The 23,519-nt window shown below is 28.3% G+C and overlaps 1 protein-coding gene across 4 annotated transcripts in view; it reads left to right on the top strand.

The window, feature by feature from the left end:
- The window catches only part of LOC100212507 (uncharacterized protein DDB_G0283697), an 85,803-nt gene that overhangs the window by 57,588 nt on the left and 4,696 nt on the right, over positions 1 to 23,519 (top strand). For all 4 annotated transcript variants that reach the window (XM_065788142.1, XM_065788145.1, XM_065788144.1 and 1 more), the window contains exons 10-13: positions 2,741 to 2,804; positions 6,628 to 7,415; positions 23,053 to 23,235; positions 23,338 to 23,519. The exon at positions 23,338 to 23,519 is cut by the window's right edge and continues 129 nt beyond it. In XM_065788142.1, coding sequence (XP_065644214.1) covers positions 2,741 to 2,804; positions 6,628 to 7,415; positions 23,053 to 23,235; positions 23,338 to 23,519 — 1,217 coding nt within the window. The remainder of the gene's footprint in view (positions 1 to 2,740; positions 2,805 to 6,627; positions 7,416 to 23,052; positions 23,236 to 23,337) is intronic.

Genomic DNA, 23,519 nt, shown 5'->3' with positions numbered 1-23,519 from the left:
TTTTCCTCGATGGAAAGCACTCTTCTTCATAATCTGTAACTTCAGGGGTTTCTCAAGGTTCAATCCTTGGCCCTTTACTCTTTTTAATTTACATTAACGATCTTCCAGATATTCTCACATCTAAGGTAGCATTGTTTGCTGATGATACTACCATTTATTCTTGTCATGATAAGAAGCCAACACTCTCTGATTGCGTAGAGGGGGCATTAGAGCTTGAAAAAGATCTCACTTCTGCATTGGACTCACAGTGGCTGGTGAACTTTAATTCAGTTTAAACTCAATTTTTTCAGCCAATCATTATCGCAATAGTTTAGATCTTCCCATATTTATAAACAGTAATGTACTCGATGAGTCAACTACCCTTCATCTTCAAGGATTAACTCTTACTTCAGATCTTTCTTGGAAACCATATATCAAACCTGTTGCAAAATTAGCATCTGCTAAGGTTGCATCTCTTTATTTCTGTGACTGTTCCTAAATGCTCCAAAAACTCTTATTTCACAAGTTTTCCTCCAACATCAGTTCTTTAGAATTTGCTTCCCTCATCTTGCTTTTCTGATTCATATAGTTTGCAATCTTTTAAGTCGTCTGTCAATTGTTATTTTGCTCTACAATCTTCATCTTCCCTCTTCCAGTAACTTCCAACTCTAATAGTGGATGTTTAAAAATTTGCCTACTCCCTATTTTATTATAGAAAGTATCTGGTTGCTAAGCAATATCAAAGTTGATAGCAACTAAAAAAATTAAAATTAATGTCATCATCTGGTTGCTAAGCAATATAGGTATTGATAGCAAAATTAACACGTAAAGGTTATACCATTACCAATACATTATCATTAGCTGAAGTAATTCTAATGTTTTAATTTTCTTATTCTAATATGTTCACACCTCTTTATAGTTTGTCTTAAAACCTTTGCAATTATTTATTCTATTTATGTAGTAACTAAAGTAAAAGTTATGTAACTATATGTAACATATATAGCTATAGTAATAATTATAACTATATATAAAATATATAACTATAGTAACAATTAAATAAGGTTAGTGGTGTATGTACTGGTGTAGTGTATGTAGCGGTGTAGAGCGCTCACTTCATAAGCGAGAAGTTCCAAGTTTGATCCCCACCACATCCCTGGTAATACCATGCTCAACTAGTTTCTCAGCGCAGTGGCCTTGTTTGTCGAGGTTCGTGTTTCGGAGTTATAGAATTGAGAGAGATTTGTAACCACAATTAAGCAACCTCCTCGCTCTGTAGTGGCCTTCTTGGTCTTGGGGAGGTGAACTGAATTAAAAAAAACAAAAAAATTATATATAACTATAGTAACAATTATAAAAGGTTATTATATTTCAATGTACCTAAAAAAATGTTTTGTGTATATATATATATATATATATATATATATATATATATATATATATATATATAAATATATATATATATATAAATATATATATATATATATATATATATATATATATATATATATATATATTAGTGATGTGCCGGTACCCAGTTTGGACCCCGTAATTTGGCTGTTTTGCAGGATTCCTGGAATCAGCCATTTTGTTGCAGTACCCGGCACCGGCAATCTTAAAATAAATTTTTTGATAAAAATTAGCCTTACGTGCTATAACTATTTATTCAAGTGGTACTTTAAATTGTGTCAAAATATTGTTAACAGGATTGCAAAATAGAAATTGATTTATACGGATATTTGAATAGCTTTATTTTATTGTGTGAGGGAATTTTTTCACAAGAGAATTTTTTGAAGTTGATAGAGTTAATTTTAATTTTAAAGCTCTTGATGTTTTTGACATTAACAACGTCAGACGGCAAGTTATTTGAAGTATTAACAAACCTGAGGGAGAAAAAATATTTATGGACATCAAGTTTACTCTAGTGATTGACCGAATTTTTGTTTCAATATCAGTTTTGGCTGAAGTTTCAATTTGAACCAATACCAAAATTTCAATATTATACTTTTTATAAATTCAATAAAAAGCAAAATTTTGGTTGAAAAACATACCGAAACCGAAAAATTTATAAGATTTTAAATTTTTATCTAATTTAAAAAAATAGTTGTTTTTGAGAATTTTCACAAAATATTTTACTATTTCTAAATAAAGTTTTAAGCCCATTTTTCATAAATTACTTAACTTTTTAGTTACTAAATAGCACTTTTCCATCTGCTTTTTTAAAATATCGAAACCGCAAATAATCAAGCCATTGTAGTGCGCATAATATTTTGATACTGAGTTTGGAAGTTGTCAAAAAAGTTGGGTTTGGAAGCACTTCACAGTATCTATTAGTAATCTAAGTATTAGTAATATGTCAATTGCAATATTTGCAATGGAAAAGTATCTCACGGATCTGATGATCCTAAGTACCTAAATAACCTTATGGTGTCTACTGTAATTGATAAAAAAATAAATTAACTTTATAATGTCTACTATAATTGATAAAAATAAGTTAATTTTATGGTTCTACTGTAATTGATGAAATAAGTTAATCTTATGTGTACTGTATTTGATTGAAAAAAAAATGATTATTTTTAGATTATTACTAAATTTATGGCACAATCTGCTTATTATCATTATATATTGTTAAAATATGTGTTTATATTAACATTTTTGCTTACTTTTTTTAAGAAAATAATTTGAAATTTATGTTTATGAGAGTTTTTTATTTTTTTTTTTGTTAGCAATTTATTTTTTAAAGTTATTTGTTTTAATGTTTCAGATTTTATCGGCAGTATATCAAGAAAGCGTGAGTTAAGTGAAGAAGCGGATAAACGTAGAAAAAGGTTTCCTTCTTTTCTAAATATCTTTGAGAATATTAATAATACTTTAAGTTTATTAAGCACTAAAGTAATCAACATAATCTCAGATTTAATGATTATTATTAAGCACTAAAGTAATCAACATAATCTCAGATTTAATGATTTTTAGCTAAGCTGGTGCTATTGATTTTCATTCATGAAAGCTTCACTCTAAAATTTTTAGCATTATTGTTTTTTTTAAAGCCTTTTTTGTCACAAATTAAATCATGTAATATTTATTTAATAGCGATACATTATGATAAATCTTTTTAAAGTTCAATTTTAAAATGATATAATAGTTTTTTTAGATTTTCTGATTCCCTGTAAAAATATGATGAGATAAATGATATGATTATGAATTAAAAAAAAAAAAAAATAATAATTGCAAAGGTTTTCTTAGGTGTTTATTATTATAAAACTTTCAATGTAAATAAATCTGATTTATGAGGACATTGAAATTTTTATAATATTAAAACAATATATATATAGTATATCAAAAAAGTAAAGCATAAAAAATATAAAATAATAAATACCAAAATTCGAACATAATAAGCATTAAAAATCTTGAAGAGTTTGATGTTTAGTTCTCTGGTTTTTCAATGCTTTGGTGTTCTTATGAATGTTGTCTTCGTTTGTGGAATATCAATTGTTAACAGTAAATTTTTTCAACTTTTAATTTTTCCGGATATCCAAAACATTTTCTATACATACAAGTTTAGGTATAATTTTTGTGATATATTTGTTTTTTAAGCTTTTTCACCTGTAGAAAAATTCCGGATATTTTACCTAAACAATTTTCCGGATTTTTAAAAGATGACTCTGATGATCTATGCAATTGCGCAGATACAATTTTTGTGTCATTTATAGAAGTAAAATCATGATAAATCAAAGTCCCCAGTAAAGTTTTTGCAGCTGTGTATCTTTGCTCCATTTCACTTGAGTTATTTTGTTTGAGTTCTTAAGTTTTTGCAGCTGTGTATCATTTCACTTGAGTTATTTTGTTGTTGTTGAGTTCTTATAGTTAAAACTAGTTCTTATAGTTTCATTTTGGCGAAAAACAAAAGTCATGAAATATATGGTTGTGTAATATTCTATAAAAGCAATTTTAGTTTTTTCACTATCCTACTAATTATATTACAGGGGGATCGTGACTTGTTGCAAAGATGTATATTTTATAGTAAAATCTTGTGGACTACATTTCTCAGCAAAATCTAAAATGTGTGCATACATATATTGGTGTATATTTATGAAGAGTTAACATTTTTTATATTGGGCAGCACAACCATCTGGTAAATATTGAACATTCTATTTTCTTATTATTCTATTTTCTGAAAATTGTTTTAACATGCTCAATTGTTAACTTCATTACATGATATGCCATATCTACATTGTGCAATAAGTCAGTCAAAAAAAGACTAAACATTGAATTGCATTTGAGGACTTTGAGTTTTGCATTCAAGTTTACTTTGTAATAAACAAGTTTTGGATGCAATTTGACCTAAATTCTGTTCCAGTAAAAGCTTTGTATTTTGTTTTGTACAACCAACTCATGATTTTCTGAAAATCACTGAAAACAACTTCAATGCTACTTAAAAATTTTTTAATTTTATCAAAGAAGCAGCATTTATATGTGAGAATAAATAAAAATGTTTTTGTAACTTATCAGAGTATAATTGAAGTTACTTGTGGTTTCAGTTATACTTACTAGCTCAGTTTCTGTTTTCTTCTTTTGTCATTATTTGTAGTCAATAAAAGAATCTTCATTAACATGATGATATTAATGAGAATGAAAACTCATTTTAAAGATAAATTCTTTATATAGCATCCTCTATACACAGCTGACAATAGTTTAACTCTTTGACAATAATATGTTTAACTCTTTTAATTAACTCTGGATTAGTGCTTTTAAACATAGCATAAAGTTTTTTTCGGATTTTAAAGAAACAAACCCTTTTACAAGTTTCTGGGGCTATACTCAAAATTTTCTACGTTTTGGCTAACTTTCACTGTTACAATAAAGTTCAATAAAATTATAAGAATTCTTTTCAGGGAAAGATATAATCCCTTTTTTAGAGCTGCAGCAGTAATTGTGTGATACTTGCAATTGTTTGATACTCGCATGCACTATATAATTGGTTGCATAAAAAGTCGATAGTTTAATTTTAAAGCATAGCCACAAAAAATTTGACTTTCAGAGCTTAAAATTAACAAAAAATTATTCAAAAAATTAACTTGTTTAATATAAACAAAGCTCAGTTCTGCTTTTTTACAAAAAAAAGAAAGTTTTTCTGAAAGTTTATTGTTAAAGATGTCAAAAAAAAAACAAATCAACTGTGAAATAATTTTTACATAAAAACTACTGGATCATCATCTAGAACAATTTCTAAACCAGCCAACTAGTTTAAAAATTCAACTGTTTCTTGGGATTTCAAACATTACAAGGAAATTTTTACCCATCAATTGCAAGTCAGTATCTAGAGATAAAAAAGAAGATTTGAGAATAAAAAGTTAGCCTTGAAAATTTGTTGTTCATACTTGCAGAATCCTATCAGACTATGAAAGAACAAATAGATACAATACATCTCATTCTTTTGTGCAAAAAGTCAAGGATTTTAACGGTATTCACTTTTGTTGCAAGATAAAATATCTAAACCTTGCCAAAAAGCAGCATAAAAGCAAAGCGAGAAAATTGTACAACAACATTCTGACAAAGTTCGATGGCTTTAGACAAAAACCCATAGATTTGTAAAAATGTGTGTGTAAAAAAAGCGTCTTCTGTAAAAAAACTTCTACCTTTTATAAAATCTCATTATGTTCCTGTAAGGTTTTGGCCTGATTTAGTGAGCTGTCACTATGCTATAGCGTTAATGAATTGGCACCAAAAAATGGCATTAAAATCTTATCTAAAGATCACTAACCACTAAATTGTCCAAAATATGTCGTATAGAAAAATGCTATTTGTAAATTTAAGTTAAATAAGGCCCAAGGTAAAGTCAATACAAGTTCTGAGCTGCTCAAAAAGTGAAGAAAAGTTTGTGATAAAGTTACTGATAGCGTGGAAACTTGAAAATTTGTGATACTAGAATTCTACAAATCTTTAAAGATAAAATGCAAAAAATATTGCTATTGAAAATAAAATTTGTTTTTAATAAAAATTTCAATTCAGAGAATTTTAAAAAATCAATCTTTGCAGTTTTTTGTATCAATATATTTTTGTTACATATAGAACCATTACGAAATCTTATAGGCGTCTCCTGATGCCTATAAGATATGACTATACATCATTTTGTACAGGACATTTGTACAGGAAAATTTGTACAGGAAAAAAAACTTTTTTGAAAAAAAATTTACATGGTTTTAAAATTAGATTTTTATATAAGAGCTTTCATCATTTTTGAATTCTACACCCTAAAATACAATTACAAAAGTATTTACTTCATTTTTAAACAAATGTTAACGTTAATTGTGTGGCACTAAATGCCTAAAAATGAATGTCTTTGAAAAACAAAGATGAAACTGATAAAACAAAGATAAAACTTAAGAATATGAATAACTATTATACTCTTAAAGTTAAACACTGAAATTTTAAATGAAGTTTTAATTTCATTAATATAAATTTGTATACCAAAATTTATTAAAATCTGAGATGGCTTGTTGCCTTAAAAAAATTGTAGACATTAAGCAAGTTTTATTGTTTCTTACTAAATATATATATATTTTTTTTAAAACTCAGCATCTGTCAACTTGATTTACAACAAAGTTTTACATTTTTATTTATTTTTTGATTTAATAGTATTTTTATTTTTAGGAAGCATGAAATTCCAAAAAAGAAATCTTCAAAAGATAAAGGCAGCGAAAGTGAAGTAACAGATGATGAAACAAAAAAGAAAAAAGCTAAAATTGAAAAACCAACAAAAGATTTAAAGGAAAACGATCAGAGTAAAGTTTCCAAAAAAATAACTCCTCTTAAACAAACTGTCCGCGAGGAATCACCTAAATCTACAAAAACAACTAAAGATGTAAAGCAAAAAGTCGAAAATGATGATAAATCTAAAGAGAAAAAATTAATTTCAAATAAAAAATTACCTCCAGTGAAAGATCCTAGTGTATCTAAAGAGGAAAAAATAACAATAAAAAGTGAAATAGATAACATTAAAAAAGATGATTTTCCTACAAAGCGAGATGAAAAAAACTTGGTTGATAGTGCAAAAAATGAAAAACGACACTGCAAAGAAAAAAGCACCAGTAAAGATGAAATTGAAGATTTAAATGAAAATAGGAAGAGTAGATTATCTGAACGTACAGGAATTTCAACAGGATGGTCCTCTACTCATTCAGACTTTAGAAAAGGACGTTCTCCTGTTCGTTCCAATGATAGTAGACGGTCTCCTGCACATTCAACAGATAGCAGAAAGGATAGATCTCCTGAATCAAGAGATTCTTATAAACGAGGTTGGTCACCCGTAAAATATGACAGAAGAAGATCTCCTATTTACAATCGAGATGCATATAGACGTGAATCATATGTTTTTGATAGAAACAAAAATCATGATGTATCTCGCAGTTGGGAAAGAAACAAGAGTCCAAATAATAGAGGTAAATTTATTTTTATGTTTTCAGTTTTTTTTTATAATTTAAATGAAATATTGTTGTACCAAATTAATAATTATAAAACTTGATTTTGCTTACAACTAGTGTATAAATAATTTCTCACAATAATTTTTAATTTTTTTTTAATTTTTGGTGTCAAAATAATTTATGGTGTCACAATTTATGAGGTCACAAAAGTTTGTTGTGTCACAATAATTTATGGTGTTACAATAATTTATGGTGCTACAACAATTTGTGAGGCCGCAATGGTTTATGGTGTCACAATAATTTTTGTTGTCATAATAACTAATGGTCTCACAATAGTTTATGGTGTCACAATAATTTATAGTGTTACAATAATTTATAGTGTCACAATAATTAGTACAACCATTAGATCTTTTTGTATTGATTTATTTATTTGTAGTACAAATATATACAAAAGTAAAAACTTTCACTAAACTTTCAGTAAGAGTTCACAAAAATATGAAATTTTTTTTTTTTTAATTTAGTAACATTGGTAAGCATCATCCAAAGAGGTCCTGAAAAACCTATTTTTGAAGTTGTCTTATCATCAAGCTTGATGTTTAGGTGATAAGTCCTTACAGTCTTATCACAGAGCACTGTGGATGAGCATTTAATTGGAAGTTCATGCCTCCTTCCTAACCGATGTCACAAAACTTGCTCAGAGGTGGGGTTTGAACCACAGATCCTTTGATTGAAAAAAAACTGTCAGAGTGGACTGATCTTTAACATCATTATTTTACTTTGTCGTTCATCATTATACACATTGTTGCACTTCATTATATTTCTTTGTTGTAATTCATTATATTTCTTTGTTGTATATTAGGATGACCCCAAAAAAGCAACAACAAAAGTTTAAATGCTAAGGTGTCCTATAGATTTCACTAATTAGTATAAGTTTTCATGCTATATTTAAGTGTCCTGAATGCTTGTAGCCACAAGTAAAAGTCCATTTTTAAAACGAATTAGCAAATATATTTTATCAACATGCATAAGATATTTGAAAAGACAATTTTGAGCATTATAAATAGCACATAATACACAAATTATAATGTTAAATGTCATATAAATGAGATGATTATTATTTATCTTACATTCCCTATACCAAACAAAAAAGGTTTATACTTAAAAGCTCCTGGTAGGATATTCATTTCAAGTTAAGTGTCGCTAATGATTGTGCAGAGAGAAAGATTGGTCTTATCCCAGAATTTTTTCAAATAAAAATCAATGCTAGAATATATTGCCGGTTGTTCAAGAGCATAGAAAACTGTGCAAATGTTAAATAAATTCAGAGATAATAGAAAATAACTGTAATCAAGTGACTTTTTTTAATTGTGTCTTAAATAAAAAATTCAATTTCAACAAACAGTTTAAAATCACATTTTCTTCTTAATAAAATTAAAAATGTTTTATTTTCATGAATTATTCATTTTTTTTCATTAAAACTCTTTTTTTGTTCTCAACATTTTAGAAATAAAATTTTTCTTGCAGCTGTTCTCAATATTTTAGAAGTAAAATTTTTTGTGTCAGTGTGGGTGGGGGGTAGCTCTTTATATGTGTGTATGGGGGTAGCTCTTTATATGTATGTGTGAAAGGAAACTATAGCATTTTTCCTATCTATTACACACCATGAATTTCAAAATTTAATTTTGACTGAATTTGGGTCACCTTATTGTACATCATGATGTGTCTTTGTTGTACATCGTATTTCCTTGTTGCAAACCATCATTTTTCTTTTGAGAGTTGAAAAAATACTCCTGCTAGATTGCCAAAAAGTTTTTGTTGTTTTTTAATACAGTTTTCATATATCTTTAGATAAATATTTAGGACATGCTTTTTTTGTAAAATTTCATTAGGGACCTCAGAATGTCAGGTTTAATAATAGGTAGTATTGTTGCCAATATTGCTTAGTTAATCATGAATTTCTGCATATATTATTTATTTTCAGTGCTGAATATATAAATGTTTAGTTTTACTTACTATACTTTTTGCATTCCACCCCACAATGATAGGTTAAGGGACCTCAAAACGCTAGGTTAATGAATGTTAAATAATATTTTAAAAAAAAGTTATTTGCATTCATTTTCTTTTCGACGTTATGAAATGAATATTCTGCTTATAGTTTCATCACAAAACCTCTTTCGAAATACACTTTAGTATGTTTTCTTTGTTTGTTTTTGAACAAATAAATAAATTAAACTTAAGTGTGTTTACTTAAGTAGAGTACAAGTACATAAGTGTGTTTTGATCTTCCTTTGCATTAGAGAATACAATAAACAATAAATGTGGTTAGGCTGCAATTAATTCAGGAAGATTTCCACTAATTAAAGATCTTAGAACAGTTAACAAAACGGACTGATGGTGTCATTGTAACTGAATATTGCAGAAGGAATATTGCTCATTTTTACACAAGATGAGGTAGAATCATTAGTCTGTTATATAAGAAACAAGAATAGGTAATATGACACATAATTGAGAAATAAAACATTTTTTTAATAAACTGTTATAATCTGTAATAAAATCCTAGTTTTCATATTGTTAATTAAGAAAACTAAACTTATACTGTTTAATTTTCTTGTATTGTTGTTTCAATAATTTATTTAGGTACCTCCAATGTTTAAACAAGTCGGAGTTGATAATGTTGAATGTTTTGGAAGTAAGAAAGCAAGCCTGTAGAAACCTTCGTGGACGTCAGATTACTAAGCTATCACCAAATGTTCAACGAGCACTCTAAACAAAGAAGTTTAGCAAGTTATTTTGGAAGCGTTGGGATGCAAAGTATCAAAAGTACATTTTCAAAAAGAGACAAGGAACTGTATCCATAAATCGTGCCCTTAACTGCACAAAAGAAATGGCATATAACCACCTCAACGAATTAGCGGAAGAACTTATAATATGTAGTATTTTTAATGATGCAAATCAATTAGAAACAGGTGTATGGCAGGGAGATATAGATGCCACTAGAATTTATAATCATGATGAAACTCCCCAGTTTATAAACTTTGGAGTTGATGGTACTCCAAATGGTTTAATGTATGCTGGGAGAGGGGTAAGTTGTCAAAAGATGATAAGAGAAAATAGAGAATGCTTAACTATACATCCTTTTGTTTCCTTTGGAGGAGATATAGCAATGTGAAACGTCATATTCATGAGAAAAGGGATTAGTGCCCACATGGCTCCAAAAGAAGCAGTTATACGAATTCCAAACCTTTTAATCTCCACAAATGATAGTGGAAGTCAGGATCACAATACAATTCTAGATGTATATCAAAAGTTTGACCACTTTTTAGAAAAAGACAATATAAAATGGCTTGTTGTTGTCCTATCTGATGGTCACTCTTCAAGATTTGACAGTGATGTATTGACATTTTTAAGATGCAAAGATATTAGACTTTTTATCACTCCACCTGACACAACTAGCGTTACCAAGCTCCTTGATCAAATCATTCAGAAGTTGCACTCTGAGTACAGTGCTAAATCTGTACTTTATTCTTCATTTATGACAATCAACTGAGAAGGTTTCATGAATATACTTACAGAGTTATGGTAAGAGTAGCATCAAAACAAACAATCATAAATGCAGGTTAAAAAGTTGGCATTTTAAGTGGAGGACTCAGTGTTAAGTGGATGAAGGAAGATAATTTTTTATGAAATACCGAAATTAATCAATTATCAACAGCAGTAACAATTTTCTTTCCAAAAGATGTTAGCTACGGCTCAGCAAAGTATTGGAAAAATAAATACGAAAGTGCCGTGGAAGCTTATCAAACGATATCTGGTAAATCAATATTACTAGAAGAAATACCTAACTTGTTGCCTGTAACCAAAGTAACACCTAAAATAAACAAGGAAAATGTTAGAGTTATCCAGGTTCACGGCTCAATGGAGGGGAAAAAAATATTGGAAACGGTTTCTTCGATCAAGGAAGACAAAGCCAAAAAGGAGAAAGCTAATAAAGAAAGAAAATCCAAGTAACAACAACAAATTGAGGCATTCTATAAATGTAAGGAAGTATGTACATGTGGAAAGAATATTTGTGCAGCAACTGAGCTTTGAGAATGCTCGTGCTGCCATAATGTTTTGAAATCTATACATAGTAAATCATGTTGAGGTGAAACAGGATTAAAATCAAATATGATCAAACCATTTTGTGTATCATGACCCAAAAAATGCCTTCAGTTTGAGTCTGGTGAAGATAACATTTAAGACTTCATTCCTATAACTGATTTTATCCAGAATACAACCTAGCATGCTCTATTTGCTGATTTTTGATTAGAATTTACTAGGATGTTATTTCTATATTTTTTGCTAATAATTTTAAATTGTTAATGTTATTTTTAAAAAATTATCAAAAGTAATCACTGAAGTTTGTTATATAGTTTTTGATTTGCTACCTCAAACGTTAGGTACAACACCTCAAAATGCTAGGTATTTTAAAAGGCAGTTTTAAGGAAATTGAATTTATTCTGCGCACGCATCTTTTTAGCACTGTTTTTGGAGTCTTAAAGCAACATTTCTTTCTGCAAACTTTTTTTTAGAAAGGTTTGAAATATTCAAAATTATTTTTGAAAAATATGTTAATAGCTTGAAGACTTTTTTTCAACGTCTTTTAATTTAGACTATTTTTTAAGTATTACATGTAATTTTTTTTTATTTATGATTTAACATTATATTCTTTATTCAGATTATTCAACGCTTTCAGAGTTTATTTTAAAAAATCGAGCTCTATGTTGATTTATTTCCAACCTGTTATTCTGAGGTCCCACTGCATTCCTTTTACCTGTAATGATAATGTACAAAGTTCATGCTCAATGTACAATTTTTCACATATAATGATAATGTACAAAATTCATGTTCATTGTACAATTTTTCACATATAATGATTATGTACTAAGTTCATGTTCAATTTTTCACATATAATGATAATATACAAAGTTTATGTTCAATGTACAATTTTTAACATATAATGATAATGTACGAAGTTCATGTTCAATGTACAATTTTTTACCAATTTAGTACCTCTTTTGCAACAGTCATTGAGCAGCATAATCCTTTTGTAAATAGTTGCAAATTTTTATTATATGAACCATTATCCCATGTTTCAGGGTCTCATATAGATTCTTTAATCAATTTGATAAATAAGGAACCATTTTGAGTATTTGATAAATAAAGAATCATTTTAAGTATTTGATAAATACGGATTTCAAGTATTCATTAAACTGGAACTTTTTAAGCCTGTTAAGATTTCAGATAAATTTGTTTTTTACAACTGGTGAGCAACAGTTTAACTTTATTTTTAAAACTGCAATCAAATAATAAGACAACAGTTTCTTTAAAAAAAATAATAACTGTATAATTTATATAATATAAATTCTAAAAATTCAAGTCAAAATCTTTTATTTTTATCATCTCCTTGACTGTACCCAAATCATTAAAGGCAGCAGATACATAACTTGATTAAAGAAAGTTTTAGTTCAACATGAACTGAAGCAGCCTTTTAATAAAATGTATTGTTTTGCTGAGGTTAGAAATTTATTAGTTACTTCATTGAAGGAAATTCTTTGAAGCTTTATTATCAAAATTGAGTAATTCGCTGAACATAAAACTAGATATATGATACATTTATATATTTTTTCCAAAATGTATAAATTTATAATATATCTAGTTTTATGTTCAGCCGCATGCTTGTGTATAATATACAATCAATTTTGAATAATATAAATCCCACTTTCTAAAAACATTTATTACAACTATATATTGACACAGGTGTTTATATATTGACATAGGTGTTTATATATTGACACAGGTGTTTATATTGACACAGGTGTTTACATATTGACACAGGTGTTTATATATTGACACAGGTGTTTATATACATTTCTGGGAAAAAAACTAGTTTGTAAAACAAATGTTTTTTATAATTTTTTTTAGCCATATCTTCTAAAGGAGCTTTAATCACTCTGAGAGTTCAATAACCATATTTTTCTTATATACTGGCCAAATAGCTTTAAATCTTATATAAAATAGTTTTTACTGACCTTTGCTTTCAGTTTTATTTATTTACAAAGTCTGAAAGTTTCAAAATAGTATTGCAGTTGTTATTTCAATCAGTGTTACATGTGTCCTTGATAAGAAGTGTTTTGCTGTGTCCTTGATAAGAAGTATTTTGCTGTTTGCATTTTACATACAGAATGATTTTACTAATATGTTAAGCCATTTACATTATACCAAAACTTTTTTCAAGTGGAATCTTTGAAAAGTCTTTTGAAATAATTCATGCTGAAAACATTAAACAGTAATTAATTGTTGACATTTTCACCGCAGTTTTGAAATAATTTTTTTTTGGATAAAAAACGGAAAGTTAAACTTTTTTCTACTTTCCCATTTTTAAAAAATTTTAATTTAAATTTATTTTATTATATTTAAATTAAATTTATTATTAAATATTGACAAATTTAAATTTATTTTATTAAATTTAATTTAAATTTTTTTAGAAAGATCGAAAAAGAGAAAATTCTTTTTATCAAACTTAATTTAAGTTACTTTTTTATGTTTGTTTTATATTCACCTATTTTGTTTATTTATAGTTTCAAATCAATAAGTTTTTTCATCCTGTTATAAAAATGCTAATATACAAAAGTGCTTAACGTTTATAACTAAATATAAATGCATTGCCAGATAAACCATAATCCAAAAATTTTTATAGAGGAATTTTAGTTTTTATAACTAATTTATGAAAAGATGATTTTTTTTAGTTATTTAATTATCATTAGTTTTTTAGATTAATCATGAAATGAATGTCGATTAGAAATGATTAACTAGTTTATGATTATTTGGTTAAAGTCAAAGTGTTAAAAATTATTGATAGTTTTAATTTTTTTTTTTTTTTTTTGACCGTTATAAAATTCACCCATAAATAATTAATACATTTTAAAAAAAAACTATATTTATATATAAACACACACACTTGATGAGCTGAATCAGAGCTATAATATAATGTATATGTAGAAAATAAAACTGTGTGATTTTCATAACTTTAAGTTTCACGCTATTGCAATCATTAGGTGTAATACAAATACAATTTTTCCATTAAAATAATTATAAACTAATGGAATTAGTTATGTAAAGCTATACATAAAAACTATTGTTACAAGTTTTCAGTTCTGTTGTTGCTTAATAGGAATTTATTTTTGTGATAACATTTTGGAAATCAACTATAAGTAAAATAAATAGTTTTTCATATAAACAAAGTAAATATTTTTTTGTTGTAAGCAGAGGCTCTTTTTAGGATTGACCAAGTTGAGGTGTTTCTTTAAATTATTCTTTAGTTTCTCATATATATTTGGAGAGCGTGGTTGCATTTGAGTTTTTTATTTTTAAATGATTGCTTATGATTTGCATATCTCTTTTTCCATATGCCCTCTTTTAAACCTATTTATGCTTTACTGGGCGTGTTAGAGGAAGATACTATGCATTTGTAAATTATATTTATTGCTCTACAATATTTATTCAACGGGCTGATTTCTTTTGGTTTGCAATTACAAGGGAAATTTTCAGTTGTGCTTTTTGAATTTATTATTTTGTTGTGGCTTTTTATGATTTTTCATGATGAACAAGGTGTTTCTATTAAATAGTTTATACAATAAGTTTGAAGATGGGAAATGGTTATCTATTATTTGTAAAAAGATTTGGCCAACATTGGTAAAAATGCTTTGATTTTACGGTGGGTTAAACTATATTGTATTTGTTTTTTGTTTGGGGGTATTTTTTTGGGGCATTCTTGTTTTTTGGGTTGTAATTTAAGTTGCAGTTTTTAAAACCGTTTTGTTTGAGTGCTTCCTGTTCTAATTGTTTAAATGACACAATGATCACAAAAAGTGCCCTACTTTTGTTGTGTCTTAGTTTGAGTTCTTCTAGTAGTCTAGTAGCTACCAAAAGCAATCAGTGTGCGGAACATGCAATAAAAGTGATGCAGGAACTGTATTTAATCAAGACAATTGCAGTCTAGATTTATTTTAAGTAATAGACAGTGATGTACTAATGTATGTTAATTATAAATATAGACAGTACGAAGCATATGCTATGCTCTAGTAACTGTAATAGTTAGTGTCTGGGAATTTCATAATTATTAAACAATGTATATTTTTAAGTTATAATATAGTAAATGACCCACACCTATCCAAAAATGGTCCCAACCTAAATTTTGAGAATCAAAAAATGACAGATAGGGCATTAATCTGCAAGGTCTCAGGTATCACCAGATGTAAAAATTTAATCTCTATAGCCAAAGGAGGAAAATACATTTAAAGTTTTATAGCAATTTGCGCTACTGATCGCACTTGGAGCCCCATTGTGAATTTATTTTGTTGTTTTTTTTTCACTTTTGGGTTATGGAGTTTTTAAAAAATATCAACAACTCTTTACATATATGTGTTGGCTATAACCTGACAAAAAATCAGTTCTTTAACACTTTTTGTTTAAATGATTGACCTAATATTGTATGTAAAAAAACTTTTTTTTATATTGTAAAAATTACTTTAGAATTGTAAATTCAAAATTAATTGGTAGTTTATAAAATAGTTTCAAAATTAATGTTAGAATCAAGTTTTTTATATAAATTAAATATGTATAACCTTGTTCTGCTTTTTTTCTTGTATTGTAGTATCTCCTAAAATCTTTTATTGGTTTGACCAAGTTTTTTCTACTATTTAAAAATGTGAAAACAAATGTTTCTTATTTTCCGGGAAAAGCATCAACATCAAAGTAATTACATTTAAGCAGTCAACAGCCTAAACAACTTTTCAAAATGTGACAAGCATATTTCCGATTTCATCAAGGAAAGAATATTAGGTATTTTTTCTGGTAACTCCATTGACTTTAAGGATGATAGAGTTCCATTGGGCATATGCAATTCCTGCAGAGCAATGGTACAAAAGCATGGCAAAGGAGATAACTTGCCTCTTCCCAAGCTACATGACTTTAACAAAGTGATTATTAGACCACAGACCAGAGGATTTGATTCTTGTAATTGTTTAATTTTCCAAGTTGGCCAACTAAAAGGACATTCTACAAAGCTCATTTTTCAACCGATCAAAATTTGAAAGAACCATCATCTAACTTTGATAAACTATACTCCACCTGTCTCAGTGTAGTCAATAGAGGAATTAATCATAATTGTTCACAAACCACCAAGTTTGAAAACTTAAAGAAAATGATAGCAACTGATTCCAGAACTGCTGAAAAATTGGATCCTCTGTAATAACTCAAAAGGTATACTCTCCACAGGGCACAATTAGGTTGAGCAGAGAAAGTGGTAAAGCTTTAACTATTACTCCAGGTCCCTCCAAAGCTCAGTGCATATCAAGAACTTCGCTAACTACTTTGGACATGGTTCAAGTTCAAATCAATACTGGTCTTTTAAATAAAAAGATGCAAGAACTACCTGTTTTATTAAACAAGATTACAAATTCAAAAATTGTTGAAACAAAATTTAGGGAAAATTTTACAATGGCTGGTCGAAAGGTTGAAAGTTTATTCAAAGTTTCCAAAATCTCACTTACAAGGCCATCAACAAACACTTATTATTTGATGAAGGTAGTTCACTGCAAGAGTTTAGGGGATTTTTATAACTCAATTCTTAGAGTTAGAGCAATCACTTCACCGCCTCTCATTAAACTAGATAATATGGTGGAGGATCTTTCCTCAAGTTCAGTGTTAGCTCCAATGGTGGATGTCAAAATGTCAAAACAAGTTCAGTCTCAAATGGCTGATTGAGAAAGAGAATGGAAAAATGTGCGCAAAGGATTTTCATAATGTTGTTCATAACCCATTGTTTGACCAAGAAGATATCAAACAAGTTATTGAGTTTATTCCCCCAATGGAACTTCATCTTCTCCTTTGAATTGTTAATCATCTTTACAAATCAATGCTAAAGATATGGCCTAAAGGCAAAGATTGGCCATTACTTCTCAAATTGAAATTACATTCTTATCGTGGTGGAGAGTTTGTCGGGAATGATTGTCATAAGCTTTTGAAGAATATGGATGTTTTGCAAAGAATTGTTGAAAGAGAAAGGGTAGACCATATGCTTGGTTTTGTGAAAACATTCCAACATTTTAAGAGTGTTGGTAGCACCTGTTTTGGAAGGACATTAAATACTGCATATGTTCAACATATCAAAGACTTTAAAAAAACTCATATCTTCAACTCCCAGTTTCAGTCACCCCAAAAGCCCATCCAGTGTTCTACCATGTTCCTGAATTTATTGCTCTAAAGGGTACAGCATTGTGCAATTTTAGTAATAAATCAACAGAAGTCTTGCATTCAATCTTCAGTGCTCAATGGGCTAGGTACAAAAGAAACCCTGATTTGGAGGCCAGTTACTGAAATGTGTTATTGACAATAACAGCAAGCATCTTTAAATTTTTTGAATAATTTTTTTTTTTTTTTAAACAGTTAAACAGTGATTTCTAGAATTTCATTCTAGAAATACTTGATACAATATTTGTTGATAAGAAATATTCTTGTCTGAAATTTTTGTTTATATTATAAACTATATTAAATTATTTATAGTTTCATAAAATATCATAAGTTTACAAAAATTAATCAGAAGTATATATCTTATTTTGCAAGTACTAAATAAAAAAATCTCAATAGCAATTTGAAGAAAAAGTAATAAACCATAACACCACCATAAAGTAAATTTTTTTTCAAATCATTTCATGTCTGTATGTATGTGTTTTTTCAATGGGAAGTTAAGATTAAATGGGATTTTCTTTTGTTTGATATCTTGTTAAAACCCATTTCTGTAAAGATATATTTCTTATTTAAATTTAAAAAAAGTTGTTATTATTGTGTGTATCCAATAAATTTGGTTAGTCATTTTAAACAAAAACAACAAAGCAAACCTGTAGGTTTAACAACTAAAATATATAGAGGTTTTTATGTGTTTTAAGTTCAGAACAATTGGAAAAAATGCCTCTAACTATGTGTTTTCTACCCCATACTTTATTCAAACTTGGACAAAAAAAAGCACTCTTTTTGCAGACAAAGTACAAAGAAGTGTGAAGTCTAATAACCATAGAATCCCATATCCACTAGTCACATGATATTGTTGCTAAATTAGTTATTTGATGTAGCATATTGTATATATATGCATATATAAACATTATTATAATCAACATGGTCATAATCATGATTATGGTAATCATTATCATCATCATTATCATCACACAGTGGGCCAGAATTCACTTTTACTGGACAAAATTCATAACTAATTTGATATTAGGGCTATATTGACTAAAATTAGGATGAGTAGTAATATGATGTCTGCGCTTCTTATGAAGGTGTTATTTTTTAAATTCGTTGCTATGGATACCAAATTTTGGAAAGCAAAAATCTATTTTTGGTATTTGCAGATATTTTTACGATTGCTATGTTTACCATTTTTATATAAGTACCACAATGAGGTCGCGATTTTTAAAAAAGTTAATATATTTTTTATTTAGTTGCTATGGATACCTAATTTTGCTTAGCAACAACTAACTTTTAATAGTTGCATATAATTTATTTGTTCTATGTACACGATTTAGTACGTGTTTTATTATGAGATCCTCGCTTGTGAGTAGCAAAACTTATTTAACTTTAATATGATTAACTAGTTAGCTATTTTCATGTTGCTAAATAAACTTGTTTTCCTGTAAAAAAAATTATATTCTAGCTTCATCAATTAGTTTTTCTAATTAGCAGATTTTACGAGCGTCTACAGAATTTTTAAAATTTGTATGGTTATACTGTTCCCATGCATTCACAATCACCAAAAATCTTTGAAAATGTATGCTTCAGTAGTACAAGATTAGTAAACAATAACTTACAAGAATTTGAAGCTGACAAAGTTGCAACTTTTCTTTTCTTTGTTTTTAATGATGATTTTTGAAATGATAATTTAGGTCTGCCGAGTTGTTTATTTTTACTATCCTTCATTAATGTGGTATTAAAATCATTTTCAAGCCAAGCTGAATTCTTTCTAATAAACTTTGCACTTTGAATTCATCTCTGACCATAATAAAAATGAATAAATGAAATTGACTCTCAAACATTTTGCTTTGAAACTCCAAATCTTGTTCTTTAATAAAGTTGTATATTTTTGTTTACAGTATACAAGTATACTGTCTTCTTTTTCATGTATTGACAGACTGTTGAGTCAAATAAATTAGTGAATTTTGTTTCTTGTGACGCTCATTAAGCCTTGATAAAAACAGCATTTCAACATCTAAAATGAGTAGCCACAACCAAACTAACCAAAAGAGATTATTAAATCCATTTGGTTTGACAAGCACTAAATTAATAACAACAAAATTTAAATTAGAATATGTATATATATCCTATATATATCATATATATATATATATATATTTTATATATTTTGTATAATATCATATATATATATATACATATATATCGCATACATACATATATATATCATATACATTTATCGTATATATATCTTATAAATATCATATATATATATACATATATATGTGTATATATATATATGTATATATATATATACACACACATATATATATATACACATATTTATATATATATATATATATATATATATATATATATATATATATATATATATATATATATATATATATATATATATATTATTGTTCAGTAATTTCAGTAATATATATATATATATGTATATATATATATATATATATTTATTGTATATATATATATATACTACTGTGATCAAAAAGTAAGGTGAATTTTTAATTTAAACTTCCCGCCTTATTCGAATCGTCCAATCTTTTTTATTTTTAAGTTGGTAGGAATGTCATTAACATTTGCGCCAAATTACATGTCAAACTCATAATTATTTTTTTTTGTTTACGCTTGTTTCTGAAGTACCAAAAGTGCATTCGGCGATTTTCACTATGTCTAATTTTGTTGAGCAAAGAAGTGCTATTAAATTTTGTCTCAAAAAAATGTTTACAAGTGGTACAAAGACTTCAAAGAAGGCCGAGAACGTGTTGATGACTTGAAACGCTCCGGACGACCATCGACTTCGATTGATGATCGCCACATCAACAAAATCAAAGAATTGGTGCTTGCAAATTGTCGGTTAACCATTCGAGACCTTGTTGACCTGGTTGGAATATCATTTGGGTCGGTGCAAGCGATTTTGAAGGATCATTTGGGCCTCAGAAGACTCAAATCACGTTTTGTGTCGAAATTTTCTCAATTTCTTTGAAAAAGAGCGTCGCGTTAAAATGTGTGAAGCAATGCTTTCTGACTATCAAGACGTCTACAAACAAATTATTACTGGCGATGAGACTTGGGTCTACGCATACGACCCTGAAACAACCGATCAATCGAGTGAATACCGTGAAAAAGGCGAGCCGAGACCAAAGCAACCACGTCAAAGTCGCTCAAAAATCAAGGTCATGTTGACTGTTTTCTTTGATTATTGTGGTGTCGTGCACTACGAATTCCTTCCAACTGGCCAAACTGTCAACAAGGAATATTATTTAAGCGTTATGCGACGTTTGCGTGAAGCTATTCGCAAAAAGAGACCGGAATTATGGGCCAATAACTCTTGGATTTTGCACCACAATAATGCGCTTTCGCACACAGCACTGGTTCTTCGTGAGTTTTTCGCCAAAAACTCTACCCATGTTGCTCCACAACCACCGTATTCGCCCGACTTAGCACCGTGTGACTTCTGGCTGTTCCCAAAGCTCAAGAGACCACTCCGGGGAAATCGTTTTGAGTCCATTGAAGAGATCCAACGTGAATCGGCACGCGAATTGAAGTCTATCCCTACCAAGGACTTTTCGGCATGCTTCGAAAACTGGAAAAAACGTTGGCAAAAGTGCATTGGGGCCGGGGGGGATTATTTTGAGGGGGACGATACAGATTTGGAAGAATAAATAAAGATTTTTCATTTTATAAAAAAATTCACCTTACTTTTTGATCACAGTAGTATATATATATATATATTATTGTTCATTATTGAACAGATTTTTTGTTGGGTAAAAGAGTTCAAACGTAAAAGAAAAACAAAGAGGCACCTAGTGGCAGCCAGATTTATGAAATTATTAAAGCAAACAAATATAAAATATTTAAAATATAAGTATAAAAGCAAGATGTAGCAATAAAAAAAATATATTGTCAATTAAAAGCAAAAGTTAGACATTAAAATATAACATATTAAGCATGTTTTTTAAGCAACATTGTTCTCTTTATAATTTTTTTTTTCTAATTCGCGTCAACTTCAGCCACAGCATTAGTATATTCATTAAAACTTTAAGTGTATATAAGCGGTTTTAAGTTGTTTTTAATGGTTTGAAACCATTTAGACATCAAAATTCTGATTTTGGTTTTTATACTTTTGTCCAGTCACTGGCCCACTGTGCATCATCATCATTATCAGCATCATTGCCATCATCATCATTATCATCATCATTATTATCATCACCATCATCATCATCATCATCATCATTACTGTCATTCTCATCATTATCATCATCATTATCATCATCATCATCATTACCATCATCATTATCATCATCATCATTATCGTCATCATCATTATCATCATCATCAATATCAGTAAACTAGGGCCGAGGCCAGATTTGTGACCGGGGCTACATAATCATATATACATCCTAAAGTACAACATTTTTTTTAAATTCATGTTATATTTTGTATATATATGCATATATAAAAATCATTATGATCAACATGATCATAATCATGATTATCATCATCATTATTATGATCATCATCATCGCCATCATCATCACCATTATCAGCATCATCGCCATCATCATCATCATTATCATCATGCTTTCACATTCCTATTGCTATTGCATTCCTATTCCTATTGCATCACATTCCTTATGCTTATTTTCATTTTATGCATTTAAATGATTTGTCCTTTTGTTTTGACGAAACAGCTCTTTTACCCATGAAAATATGATATTTTGACAAGGTTGGATCAGTTGAAAATTGCTGAATTTTGAATCAAATCGTAGTTGCAGTTTTTATACAAAATAAGAATAGGGAATGAAATATTCTAACGCTAACAGGCTGTTGAGTGATAAAAATGCAAAAGACTTCAATAAAAAATTTATCAATAAACGAGTGTTTCGAGTTTTCTTATCAAAGTGCGTTTGAAATTTGTTTCAAAAAATCGAAAGGAGTTAATTGCCCTGTTAATTTTCTTATCACCCTCCATCTCCTTTACAACGTCCATACAATTTTTTTTTTAATATAAAAAAAATATAAGCAAATTCAAAATACTTTCTATAAATGACGGTGTCGTCATTTATAAAAAATATTTTGAATTTGCTTATATTTTTCAAATTTTGCGAGAAGTTGAAATCTTTATTCTTTGTACAATTCATTTATTTTGGTATTATTTATATTTATTATACTTGATAATGCCAACCACAATAAATCAGCAAAATATTAAAAAGTATATTTTAAAATAAAAAAATTTTTTTAAAAAAAAAGTATATATGTTGCAGTATTTATTAATTTTTATCTATATTTTACTGTATAACAAGAACGTGACTCTATAAATATTTTATTTTTAATTTAGGCGACACCCCATCATTAGATAGTGAAAAACGCATTATAGAGTGTTTAGATGTTTATGAAAGCATAAGTGATGAAGAACTTGATTTGTTTGACGACAATGACGAAGAGTTTCCTCAACCAGCATCAGTTTTAGAGGTTGACTGGAGCTTGCTTCAGAATGGTGAAAATCTAAAGGTGGATAAAGGTAAAGATTAAAAGTTCTGCTTAAAAAACTCTTCTATGAAGTTTATGATTCTATGATTCTTTGGATTTAGATTTCTAGGTAATTAAAAGTTTTTCTTTTAAGAAAACGAATCATTGCCTGAATTTAAACGCAAGTTATGTCCTGGTAACATTCTTGCCGAAATTGGCTATTCACCATCTCTTTTAAAAAAAACCGTTGTCGAACGTGTGCAAGATGCTTGTTTTTCCTGCATGCGAATTGAATCAAGGTTTTTGGAGCCGAGTGAAGAAGTAAAATTGCAAACA

This window comes from Hydra vulgaris, chromosome 01 (genome assembly GCF_038396675.1).
Source record: "Hydra vulgaris chromosome 01, alternate assembly HydraT2T_AEP".
NCBI lineage: Eukaryota > Metazoa > Cnidaria > Hydrozoa > Anthoathecata > Hydridae > Hydra > Hydra vulgaris.
The sequence above is the reverse complement of the archived record's forward strand: the minus strand, read 5'-3'. Positions and strand labels throughout refer to the sequence as shown.